General features: G+C 49.1%; 1 protein-coding gene across 6 annotated transcripts in view; it reads right to left on the reverse strand.

The window, feature by feature from the left end:
* The window catches only part of CAMSAP3 (calmodulin regulated spectrin associated protein family member 3), a 44,974-nt gene that overhangs the window by 16,916 nt on the left and 15,295 nt on the right, over positions 1–12,763 (reverse strand). For 2 of the 6 annotated variants that reach the window (XM_077327400.1, XM_077327399.1), the window contains exons 2-6: positions 7,189–7,454; positions 2,669–2,803; positions 2,034–2,132; positions 1,427–1,459; positions 288–335 (exon numbers count right to left, since the gene is read on the reverse strand). In XM_077327400.1, the coding sequence (XP_077183515.1) occupies positions 288–335; positions 1,427–1,459; positions 2,034–2,132; positions 2,669–2,803; positions 7,189–7,454 (581 nt within the window). The remainder of the gene's footprint in view (positions 1–287; positions 336–1,426; positions 1,460–2,033; positions 2,133–2,668; positions 2,804–7,188; positions 7,455–12,763) is intronic. The other 4 variants (XM_077327405.1, XM_077327403.1, XM_077327401.1 and 1 more) reach the window with 3 other exon arrangements.

A 12,763-nucleotide genomic window follows, 5' to 3' on the forward strand; every position in this document is an offset into this window, starting at 1 on the left:
ACTATCTATGCTGCTCTGGGCCCCCCACTGGGGACAGAAGGTGGGGTAAACAACAAAGCAAATCAATAAACTGAAAGCAGCTGATGGTTGCTGTGAATGTGGGGGGAGCCCCCTGTAAAGAATCTATGAGGGTCCCCTCCTGAAGCCATAATCAAGCCGGCAGCACATGGGAAAGGGCGAGGGGGCCCATTGCAGCAGGAACATCCAGAAAGTTCAAGAACAGCAACCCAAGGAGATGGCAAGGCAGTGCAGGCGAGCGGGCAAGCACGCGCCGACGGATACGTTACCACAGGAGGCTTATTCCCCGACTCCTTCAAACAAAAAGCGATGGCATGCTGGATGCAATAGCAAAGAAAAGAGAGAGCCTGATCAATGCACCCGCCCGGAGGAACGTAGGGAGGGAGGAGGGAAGGGCCGCTGCCTTGCAGGACTGGGGGTGGGGCACGCAGAAAGGGGAGATTGGGACAGCTGAGGTCTCACACTGTTGCTTCGACTGCCTTCCAGCATGCACTTGGGATCTCAAGACACCCCCCCCCACACACACACACACACACACACTTCCAAGAGCATCCCGACACCCTTAGGCACTCAGTGGCCTACCCAGACCTTCTTGGACAAAGCATTCATTGGTCCCAGCCTAGGCTGCGCCAAGGACAAAAGGGCAGCAAGCAAAAAGGGAAGAGGGCGGAAGGTAACAACACAGAGAGGGGAGGAGGGGGAAGGCATGTCATGTACCTAGCATGCTTTTCCTACTTGGCAGCTCCAGGCATGAGCTGCCCTGCTCTGGCTGTCTCTTATCCCTTTCCACACAAGGACAAGTGGGCTTTTCGTTGACCTCTGAGGTGCCACAGGCTCTGTTGCCATTCCATTCGGCCCCAAGGAGGCTGTGTTATTTGGGTATGGAGGAGACAGGCATGGTCCCATACACACAAACACACACGTGCAGCTAAATGATCCCCCCACAGACACACACACTCACAGGAATGGGGATACAGAGCTAAGAGAGACCAAAGCAGGCACGTATTTTAGAGGGAAGGGAGATGAGAACAAAGGATGCTGGGAAATACCAGCATCCCAGCAGCTGGCGTCTCACACAAAACACCCCTAAATCCACAAGACCAGGGTCCCCCCTGCCCTCAGAGTTTCCCACTCTGGTCACAAAGCCCATTCCACACAGAGCAGAGCAGATAACAAGCTCAACCCTATGCAAGGACTTACCCCCAATCTAAGAAGGGGGTAACTCCACCAAGGGTTGTACTGAAAATCCCTCCAAATCTTTATCCAAGCGAAGTCCTCATGACAGACACAAGCACCCCTGACTCCAAGGTCCTAAACCCCCAGCATCCTTTGCTCTAGGTCCCTCCCCCCGGCATGCAGCACAGGAGCTGGGGCAGCGGGGAGGTAATAAGTAAAGCCACCCACTTACAGGAACCAGTTTCCAGTACCACCTTGTGGGACACTGAAGCAGAGGAAGGAGAGAGGCCATGGGAAGGAGAAGAGGAAAAAGATGCAGAAAAAGACAGCTCCGTCATATACCACACTTTGACTCTATTGCACCCTCAGCGCTGGAAGCCAGGCAGGCAGCTTTGCTGGGATGAGGTTACCCTGCCCGTTGGAGAGGGCACGCCCACCCCCTCGCCATGACTTTGAGGGAAAGTATCTAGGAAGACCATGGGCTCCTGGAGGGCAAAGCATGGCTAAAGCACATGGAGTCCACCTCACATCACGAAGATGAAGCAACAGATTTTCGAGTGGGAGGGGAACAGTCCTTAACTCTGAGGAGGGGAAATTGGGAGGGAGGAAGCAGGCTCTGCCTCTATGGCAAGGAAAAACAAGGGTGCTGCTGCTCATACCCAGAACAAAGCCAGCATAGACACAGCCACCCTTCTGTCTTTGCCTGCTACTTCTGGACCAAAGGGCAGGGCCCATTCCCTGCCTAACACCCCATGGCTTTGCCTCACATTTCAGCCACCAATCCCCACACCTTCCACCCCTGCACTCAGAAGGAAGCTGCAACAGCCAGGCACACGCACCTTGGGGCCACTCAGGGAGGCCTGGCTCTGGCCATCTGTACCGGGAGCAGACCGCTGCGAGCTCTCCTGCTCAGTGCTTTGCTGCATCTTGTGGATGACCTGCAAGGAGAAGGCAGGAATTAAACGCATGGATGAACAACACACTTCGTTATTCATAATCCCACTACTGCTGAAGCTCCCTTTCCCATAGGTCACAGTATCCATTGCTCCAAGGCTCACCTGGATAGCCCAGACAAATCCAATCCCATCAGATCTTGGAAGCTAAGCAGGGCTGAAAATGGCTAGTATTTGGATGGGAGACCTCCAAGGGTTTGGATGGAGTCCCCCCCTAGGAACACTACTGATCATAACATGGAGGCAGGAAATGGCAAACCGCCTCCAAACAGCCCATACAATAATCCATGTTTCCAAAGACACAGGTGTCTTCCTGATCTCAATCTAAGGCAGCAGCTGAGGAATAACCCTTATCACACCAAGCCAGCCCCCTCATTTTATGAGTCGGAGACAGGGTGGTATAGTGGGTATCTCACAGGGTTTTTTGCATAGATCAAGCGATAGAACCCCACACAGGCTGCCCTGGGTTGCTTGGAGAAGTTGGCAATAAACCAGTGACATCATCAGGAAAGATAAAGTACCATGTCTATCCAGCGTAGCAGCTTCTGGTCCCAGGAGCTGGCAGCTGGATCAGTGCCTGTCACAACCTTTAAAGAGCTGGTGGCTTCCACAGCAAATGCTGTCATCAGTGAGTCGATCAAGGCCAGGTGCACACCCTGCAAGCATGGCAGGAAAGGAAAAAGAGATGAGACAGGTTAGGGGACCTGTGCTGGGGTTAGGGCACACACCCAACACCCCTGTCGAGGCAAGAAATGCCAAGGGACGGGGGAGCTATCTGACGCCCACTAATGTTCCTTCAGGTCAAAAGAATCTCAATCTGCATCAAATTTCGTTTGTGTTCTTTCTATCAGTTCACAGAAGCACAGATCAGCCTAGGAGGGCTCTACCACCAGGGAGCAATCGCTTTCCCCACTGGTACAGGTGGAATGGTTTTGTTCCCACAGAAATGGCAAAGCAGAAAAATAGGACATGGGCACATGCTGGAGCAGCATACTACATTGGGCACTGTCACAAAGAGGGGGAGGGAAAAGCATCTGCCATAGGTTTGGGTTGGGAAAGAAGCAAACCAAAGGACTGAAAACCCAGGCAAAGCCATGGTGACATCAGATCCCTCCTTTTGACCAAACAGGCTCAGTCCTGTTCTAACCCAGGTCTTACACCACAGGGGAGCATGGATGATTTATTTTAAGCACTTAATGCAGTTAAGATGAACCTGGATGAGGTAAGAGTGGGGGCAAAGGCAGATATGGGGCAATCTTCATTATCAAAGTCATTATCATTAAGCAGTCTGCCTGCCCCTAACCTGAAATCTGCAAGCAGCGCTTCTTCACACCAGCCACAAATGCCTGGGCTTGGAACATTGTTAGCGTAGAAGCAAAAGGCTCTTGGTTCCTGAGCAGTTCCAACAGTAGTGCTCACAAGCAAGCTATCTCTGGGCAGGTATCTGGCACAGCCTCTGCAAACACCTTCTGGTATCACAAAGGAAGAAAACAAATGCAAGTGTTCATCTTGAAATGGAACTCCCACTCCTCATCTGATGTCGACTCTCAATTGACTCTCAATGGGTTCGTGCTGTCATCGGAGTACAAGGCATGAAGGGAGGGTGAGAAGCACTGCTTCAGTGTCCTGCCCTGAATATTGAAAACAGACAGGGCTATTTGACTGAAGAAGAGGGATGAAAGTCTGCCCATGCCATTTAACTGTGAGCAGGGATCTATCTTTTCCATTAGAAGCAGGCCAAACTTGAGCCATTTCACATCTTCCTGCCATGGGCCTTTTAGGGCACTTCTCACTGAGACAGGAAACTCTCCTCAGAACAGCAGAAGGGTTAGCACAAGAAGGCTTCATCTCCATCAATCTTGAGGCTTCCTGGCAACCTGATCTGTCTGAAAGCTCTGCTCATGAGGCTGGGAGTTCAATCCCAGCAGCCGGCTCAAGGTTGACTCAGCCTTCCATCCTTCCGAGGTCGGTAAAATGAGTACCCAGCTTGCTGGGGGATAAACGGTAATGACTGGGGAAGGCACTGGCAAACCACCCCGTATTGAGTCTGCCATGAAAACGCTGGAGGGCGTCACCCCAAGGGTCAGACATGACTTGGTGCTTGCACAGGGGATACCTTAACCGTTTTAGTGTAAAAGAACTGGTGGAATCATATCATTCCCACATTGCATAATATGTCAGAATGCTAACCTGCTCTAAGAAAACGGGGAAGGGCACGAACTACCAGTAAGCACATGACACCAATCCTGCAGAAGAACTACAGAGAATGGTTCCCCAACATCCAGTAGGTCCTGAAAGCAGAGGCATCAAGACAAACCAGAAGGCCATATATAAGCCTACATTTCTATCACCACCCAAAGCTCTCTGGGCAGCCTGACCTTCTCTGTCATGGCACAAAGAATTGCAGCAGTGGAAAAGGTGATAAACTAGGCAGGGAATAAGAAATATGAGTGTGTTAATGTGAGACTCATTCTCAGACACAGAGTCTGTCTCTGTCTCTGTCTCTCATACACGCACACTTCAGAGCTTGGGCAAGCAAAGAGGCATAACCCTATCTCAAGCCACACTGCACAGATGTAAATAAGAGCTGTGCTGGATAAAAAACAGAGCCTGTACCAAACAAGGACACCTGCTTTCCAATATCATTACTGGCAGTATGCCAGCCTGGCTGCTGCAGCCATTGGTTCCCTCCACACACCATCTAATCCTTTGGGGGGGGGGGGGGGAGTAATCCAACTCCCAGAGAGAGAGAGCTCTATGCTACCAAGTCATTATGTCCCAGGGGCACCCTTAGGCATTCTATGGGAATTTCCAGAAATTACATTAGAATCAAGCATCATCATTTCTCTGCCTTCCAAGGTAAAATCTTCCCTTTTCAACTTTCTCAACAGGCAACATTTTTCTAGTAGCAAAAGAGAGAGGATATCCCTTGCCTTCAGCTAACTGGAGCTCCCATCCCTCTTTCCAGCCTCCAAAGACTCAAAGCAAATTTAATAACCATCAGTGACCCCATTCAATTCAGAGCAATCCCATCAGGTTCCTGCCAGCAGGGCAGAGATACATCAGCAGCTGGGATTCCCCTCTCCCCACCACACACACTCACAGACGAGGATTATGCTTGCTGGGAGCAGAAAGCAGACGTCTCAAGCCCCCAGGCCTGAACAATTCAACCATCCTTCTTCACACCAGCTAGAGAATGCCAGAGAGAAGCAACCATTTCAGCCTCACACAAGTGCACAGGCCAAGGAGACCCTCCTCCTGAAACCAACCAAATCCTACAGCAGAAGGGAGTTTTGGCCATCTGCAGGGCAGCCAGATTATCAGCTGGAATCCCCATCTAAAGCAGGGATGCAGCATCCAACTCTCCACCCCCCCTCAAGTACAGCAGAGGGGAGAAAGCCTTCAGCCTTCTCCATTCCCTGTGAGCCACGATCAACAAACAAGCCAAGAAAGAAGACTAAACTCCTGTTTCTATACTATAGTGCTATAGGTACTGCATTTGGTATGGGCAATCATAAGAATAAGAAACAGGGATATCGACCCACAAACAGCCTTTGCTCCTGGGCTGAGGCAGCAACAGTGGTTAAACACCAACAAAGGCTTCTCTCTAGCACATCCTTGTATTTCTACTCTTCTAGGAGACTTGCTGGCAACGCTAGGAACTGTTCCTGTGCAGCCTGCACTGAGTAGCCATGACACTTGTAGGAGCTCTTTGCAGATTCCAGGGCTCCCTGCAGTTGACTGGCTGCTTGAACAGTGAGTTAGGCCAAAAACGACCTAAACTACAAGTGAAATAACTACACTCGGCATTCTTTGCCATATATATATGTAAGACAGATTTCTAGAACCATTTCTAGAAGCATGTGTATTTCTTTTTTTTCTTCTGAATGCATGAATTCAAGCTCAAAGGAATGGATTACATTATTTCTTTTTTTCTTTGCCTTGACGAAAGTCAAACTCTCTAGTAATTAATGTCGACCTGCATGACAAAAAGGGGATTTCATTGATTCAGTTACCAGGGGGCCTCATGAACCCTTTGAGCTCACATTTTTCATTCTGTGGGCCCCTTCTAAAGTGCCATCTCCACCCAGGAGGCCAAAGGGCCCGTTGAGAATGGCTGTGCACCTGGTACAGAGGCCTCTGCTTCTTGTATGCGTTTGGGAATTCAGGCATACCTGGCAACAGCAGCCACCTGCTGCACAGTATTACCTATCTTAGCTCCCTGGTCTACCAAGCTACAAAAATATTGATGCTTCAGGCTGCTAGAACGGGTTCCTCTCCCGACAGGTAATGTAAACCCTGGGAAAAACTATTCCTGGGGTGGCTTCAGCCACACCCCAGCCTTCCCCACCCACAGGGAGATGAGGAAAGGGGTTCCCACGGGTGGCTAGGATCTAACCTTGTAAAGGCCCCACCCTTATGCTGCGGCGCCACAGAGGACACTCCTACGGCGAAGACAGCAAAGGAAGAGCAGATTGGGGATTTGCCTGTCGCCTCAGGGCCTTTGACAAGCCCCTCACACAGGACAGTCCTGGAAATCATTGTTTTCATACAAAGCCATAAACTACAGCTGCTCTCTCCTTTTTTGACCTATTCCCAGTCTATAGCAGGCCTTGCTGGATTCTTTCAGGAGCGGGGGTCTTTTCAGAAAAACTAAAAAAAAAAAGAAAAACCCTCTAGTCACCTTGAATGACCAAGACACACATACACCACCCCTTACAGAAGCATCAGTCACTAAGTCAACCTAGATTGCTACCAAGTACAGTAGCTCACATTGAAAACACATACATACTTGCTCACAAAAAGTTGCACAATTTAAGGTATGAGTTCTGCAGACCAACATCCTTAAAAAAAAAAAAAAGCATTCCCACATGTGCAGATTTCCCCATCGCAGAGCTGCTGCAGGGGGAAACAGTAGCTGCAGAGTTCTAAAAAAAGGACAAACATTTCCAAAAACGGTATACGCCCTCCTCCTGCTACCAGAGCCACCATCAGGAACACCAGATCGAGATGACACCTTGAGAACTGCCTGCAGACTTACCAGCCGGATTGGCTTGTGGTGCAAGTCTGCCTCCTTGATAGACTTGTCCTGGAAGGTGGGCACCAGACCACGGCAGGCCAGGAGCTGTAGCAAGGCAGTATTATCCTTGGGGGTTGAGGCACCATCGGGGCCTGGAGGGATGGCCTGACGCCAGGCACGGCAGTAAATGTCGGACGATAGCAGCAGGCGGATAAGAGGAGGCTTCATGTGTTCCTGTTCATACTGGTCGGTGTAGAAGGGCTCACGTAGCTCAGCGGGGACATGCTCTGTGAGAGGAAGAAAAAGAGTCATGCTACTGGTGCCCATTCAACCCCACTCAAAACACAACACCTGTCTACGCTTATCTTCTGCACTCCAAGTCCTAAAGCCTCCTTGGTAACCCTTAGCTTTTTGTCACCCTGTTTATCTCTCATCAGTAAAATACCATTGCTAGAATACTGGATTAAGGAACTCTGGTTCAAATCCCCATTCAAGCATGAAGCTCAGTAGGCAGCCTTAAACATGGAACTGTCTGCTGTAAGAATAAAAGGAGACATCCCACGTGCATTTGCCCAGGACTCGAACAAGGGTGGAGTACAAATTCAGTGAGTTTTCCCCAGGGCCCTTCCCTGTCCCTTTCCTTCATCTTCCCTCATTTCCATGGACTTGTCTCAGGGGTTACAAAGAAAAAGGAAGAGTCAGGAAGAGGCTGGCTCCAGTCCAACTCCACAAGATGAAAGAGAGTCAGAATCATCTTCAAACTTGTCAAAGACTTCAAGGATCCTTGATGCTAGAGGTTCCCTTTTCATTCCCTTCTGCCTGAGTACACAACGGATCAGGAAAGCAGCACGGACATCAGTCAAGGTGTAAGCATATATCGGGGGAAATCCCTCAGTCAGCAATCTCTAGAGAGACTCAGCTCAGTGCTAGAAAATATCTTATATTGGACACTCACCCACGCAGTTTGAGACGCTGGGAGTCATGCCTTCAGGATGAGACTAAGGTGTATGTCCCTGGGCCAGGCTCACAAGTGCAGCAACACCTCACCCTGTACACTTTTTGATGTACACATTACTCTCTAAAGGGGGATGCATATGTCCATTTACTCATGAGTCTAAAATTACCTGACCCCATCACTGCCCCCATGCACATGCCTCAGTATTCACAGATATGCAAGGTTAGTTCAATGTACACTCCTAACAAAATTTGCAGGTAGCTGAACGAATGTTGTCAATGCTACCTCCCTTCCTATACCCTGAAATACATGTTAAATCTTAGAGAAAATAAGGTTTTTCCTGCATACAACGCAACCCTCTCACGCTGCCCACTAGTAAATACATACTGCATGAACTAATTGTTCATTTGGATGCTTTTTCTACCCCAGCTGAAGCTCCTCTGAGAGCCCAACTTCTAGTTAAAAAGATAACAGGGCCCTATGAACACAGATACTCTCTTCCAAAGACAGCTATCTGGAGGAGTCCGTGCCACTCAAGGGATGCTTCTTAACTAGGTGGATGAGGCAAGAGACACCCTAACTGAAGAAGCCACTAAAGGTTACCAATACTACCTAAAGCATGGGCACAAGGCTTAGCACAGCGTCTTCAGTGAAGAGCTGTTTTTTTTGTAGCCCGCTTTTTACTACCCAAAGGAATCTCAAAGTGGCTTACAACCACCTTCCCTTCTCCCAACAACACACATCCAGTGAGGTAGGTGAGGCTGAGGGAGCTCTGAGCAAACTGTGATTGGCCCAACGTCACCCAGCTGGCAGCACGTGGAGGAGGAGTGGGGAATCAAATCCAGTTCTCCTGATTAAAGGCCACCTCTCTTGACAACTACACCAAGCTGGCTCTCTACCAAGAGAGGCACAATGGCACTCAGTAACATTTGTGACTGGAGATTAGATGTTTCCACTACCTTTCATTCCACTGCACAAGCCTCATTTTCATTCATTTCTCCCTAAATCAGGAGGAAAGGGAGAACGAGTAATATGGATGAGAAATTACGCTTAGGAATCAGACTAGAAGAGTACCCCAATTGTAGTGCACCCAATGCACCACCGGATGCCCTGCCAGCCCTGGTAGAGGCGGCAGCAGCCTGAGTACCACAGTTACCCAGACTGCTAATCCTGGGGGACTTCAATGTCCACGTGGAGCTGCCGTCCTCTGGAAATGGACTGGACTTGCATCGGCCATGGTGACACTATGGCTCTCACAATTTATCACTGGCCCCACCCATCAAACTGGCCATATCCAGGATTTGATCTTCGGCATGGGCCTAAAAGTGGAACTGATAGCGGCCAACCCTGTTCCATTATCAGATCACTATGCACTAAAGGCCCAACTAAAAATACCACCTCCTCAGTTGGGTGCCAACCATATTTTAGCTTGCCCAAAGAGATTTATGGATCCAAATAGATTCCTGAATGCTCTACAGCAGCAACCGTCAAACTTTTTAAGGCTGGGGACAACTAGCAGGGGTGGAAGGGAGAGGGCGGCCCAGTAGCGCCGTGCATACGCAGCAGCTCCATGCAAAAGTGCATGCGTAGTTTTCACGCATGTGTGTTTGCACCCACCAGGGGCGCAAACATGTATGTGTAACAGCTCTACGTAAACGCGCATGCACAAAGTGGTTGTGCAAGCACATTTGCGCCCACCAGCATGCCAGCGGCCACGCCTCCCTCCACGCAGCGCGGCGCTTGCCAGGCCTTGAGCAAAGGCCCGGCAAGTGCCGTGCTGCGGGGGGGGGGGCACCTCACTCTTCCCCGCCGCGGCCCGGTGACAAGGCTTTTGTGGCCTGGTCCAGGGGTTGACGACCACTGCTCTACAGTAGCGATCCCCAACCTGTGTGCTGCGGACCACTTGTGGTCCTTCTACTAATTGGAGGTGGGCCCTGAAGGACGCCTTCTCCCCCCCCCCCGGCCCTTTACAACACACTTCGGGTGTCATTGTCTCCCATCACTCCCAGATGGGACTATCTCGTCACAGAGAAACAAGCTCAGGGTTCCCATTGATTTGTCATTCTCATGAGTTAAAATTTCCATGAAAATCAAAAGGGCAGAGGCAAGAATTGGGCCCCCCCTCCAGGAGATAATCAAACCTCTCCTTTTCAACAAGAGAGTTCCTGGAGGAGCTGAAGGGGGTAGTGGTCTGGCCTCTGCTGAAGAAACCATCCCTGGATCCACGGGAGCTTGCCAACTAACACCCTGTCTTGCACTTAGCATTTCTTCACCTATGCCCCCCAAAGAGCTTTGCGCTCCTCCAACACCAATAAACTTGGTGATCCCTAGCCCCAGGGAAGCTTTTCTGTTAACCACTAGACCCTAGGCTTTCTCAGGCTTGGCCCCCACCTGGTGGAACGAGCTCCCAGAGGACATCAGGGCCCTGCTGGAGTTAAAACAATTCTGCAGGGCCTGCAAAAAGGAGCTCTTCCACCAGGCATTTGGCCCAGATGAGTGAACAAGCCGCTAATCATCAACCAGAAGCCCCATAATCTGCACAAACAGAAAACCAGACCACAGTGCAGATAGACCAAACTGTTGTTTGTTACTGAACTGTTATATCACATTGTTTGTTGTTATTATTATTTACTGTTGTTATATTACACTTTGATACAAGTTCACTGTTAAATAAGATTTATATTGAACTAGTAATCAAGCCCGCTGTATGACTAATACAGCGGGCGCTAGGTACTTAGTGTCTTGCGGGTGCTCTGTGGCAGCGGGCTGTCAGCGGGGGCTCCCTCGGGCTGCGGGGCCTCCCCCGGGTGGCGGTCTTTCGGTGGCGGCTCCTTCGGGCGGCGGCCTGACGCGGCGAGAGGCGCTTTGCAAGGAGCAACTGCGAGCCGCGCACAGCGCGGCTCGCAGTTGCTGGGGCTGGGAATCAGAGGGACCAATCGGCAGGTGCGAAGCGCCTGCCGATTGGTCCCTCCGATTGTCTGTCCGGAGGAAGGGTCCAATCCGGACCCATCCCGCCCCAGAACCCCTTGCTGAATTATTTAGTCTGCTGCGCCCGCGGCGCCACGGGCGGTGTTGTGATGTTCTTTGTACTGTACTGCATATGAGAGTTATAATGTAAACTGCCCTAAGCCAAAGGGGAAGGTGGAATATAAATATAATAAAAATAAAATAAGCCAGAATCCAGGGGAGAGGAAGCAATTATAGTTACTGCAAATGCTTGTGGTTTGGTAGACTAAGAATGATCACTCATTGTATTTTCATTCTGTTCCAAGATTGGAAAGGGAAGAAGTCTGCCAAATCAGGGGGGCCCAAGCCCTCTCATTCCTAACTTTTGTCTATCCAAATACCATGTAGGTATTCTCGCAACAGCCCTAATAGCCCAGCTCGACCTGATCTCATGATAGGAGCTAAGCAGGGCCAGCTTAGTATTTGGATGTAAGACTACCAAAGAAGACTGGGGTTGCCTTGTAGAGTAAGGCAAGGATAAGCCATCTCTGCTCACCTCTGACCTTGACCAGTGGTCTTATAACATCAAATGCCCCCCCCCCCTAAAATGAAACACATACTCCCACAAGAATATCCAAATCTGAATGGGAGTGTGCTAGAAATAATAATTTATTACGCTGCTTCTAGTTACAGATGTGGTTTTTAAATGTTACTAATTTAACTTATATTAGTGCTGTTTAATGTTGTACACGACCCTGGGCTGGCTCACCGGAATGGCAGTATATAAATAGAATAAATAAATTAAATAAATAAAAAGATTTTGAAGGACAAAGATATTTCACTGGCAACAAAGATTAGAATTGTCAAAGTAGTAATCTTTCCTGTGGTAATGTATGGATGTGAAAGTTGGACCCTAAGGAAGTGTGAGAGAAAGATAGATGCCTTTGGATTATAGAGCTGGAGTCGATTACTGAAAATGCCATGGAGTGCAAAAACCAATCGATCTGTTCTAGACAAAATTAAACTTAACTCCTCTCGAGGCAATGAGGCAACTCTCATACTTTAGCCACATAATATGTGAAATAATGCAAATAAAGGGATTAGGCAAAAGAACAGGTATACAAAGAACAAGGTGGATGGACAGAATCAAAGACATAAGTGGATTGACCTTACAAAAACTTAAAGAAAGAACTGCAGACAGAGTTGGATGCCAAGCCTTTGTTCATAATGTCACTGTGAATCAGAAACAACTTGATGGAACCTAACAAAAATACACATACCCACAGACAACTTTAATTATTGGTTTTGTATGTACAAAACATCAAAAATATGCTTCCTAAGGAGTACCAAAACAATGAGCAAAAGTCTTTTAATTAATTAACTCAGTAAAGGATGCATAGAGATGCTACTCCAAGACAATACAAACTGTGGTGAGCTCAGATACTTCCTCAAAGGAAAGTTGCCTTCAAAGTTCAGGGCAGCCAAAGGCCACAAGCCTCAGGTCAAAACCCATTTGGCTTTTCCCCTTTAAGCTCACACCAGTGCTTTGGGCAAGCCTTGCTTGAAATTATACCTGGAAAAGGGAGAGGCAGATACTTCAAGGGGTTGCTGGCAACCAGCTGGGTCAGGTGATTTTAATTCCCCTCTCCATACCTCAGGCAAGCTTGCTTGAAATTATAACATTGTTTTGCCAGA

The sequence above is a fragment of the Paroedura picta genome, chromosome 3 (assembly GCF_049243985.1).
Source record: "Paroedura picta isolate Pp20150507F chromosome 3, Ppicta_v3.0, whole genome shotgun sequence".
Classification (NCBI taxonomy): domain Eukaryota; kingdom Metazoa; phylum Chordata; class Lepidosauria; order Squamata; family Gekkonidae; genus Paroedura; species Paroedura picta.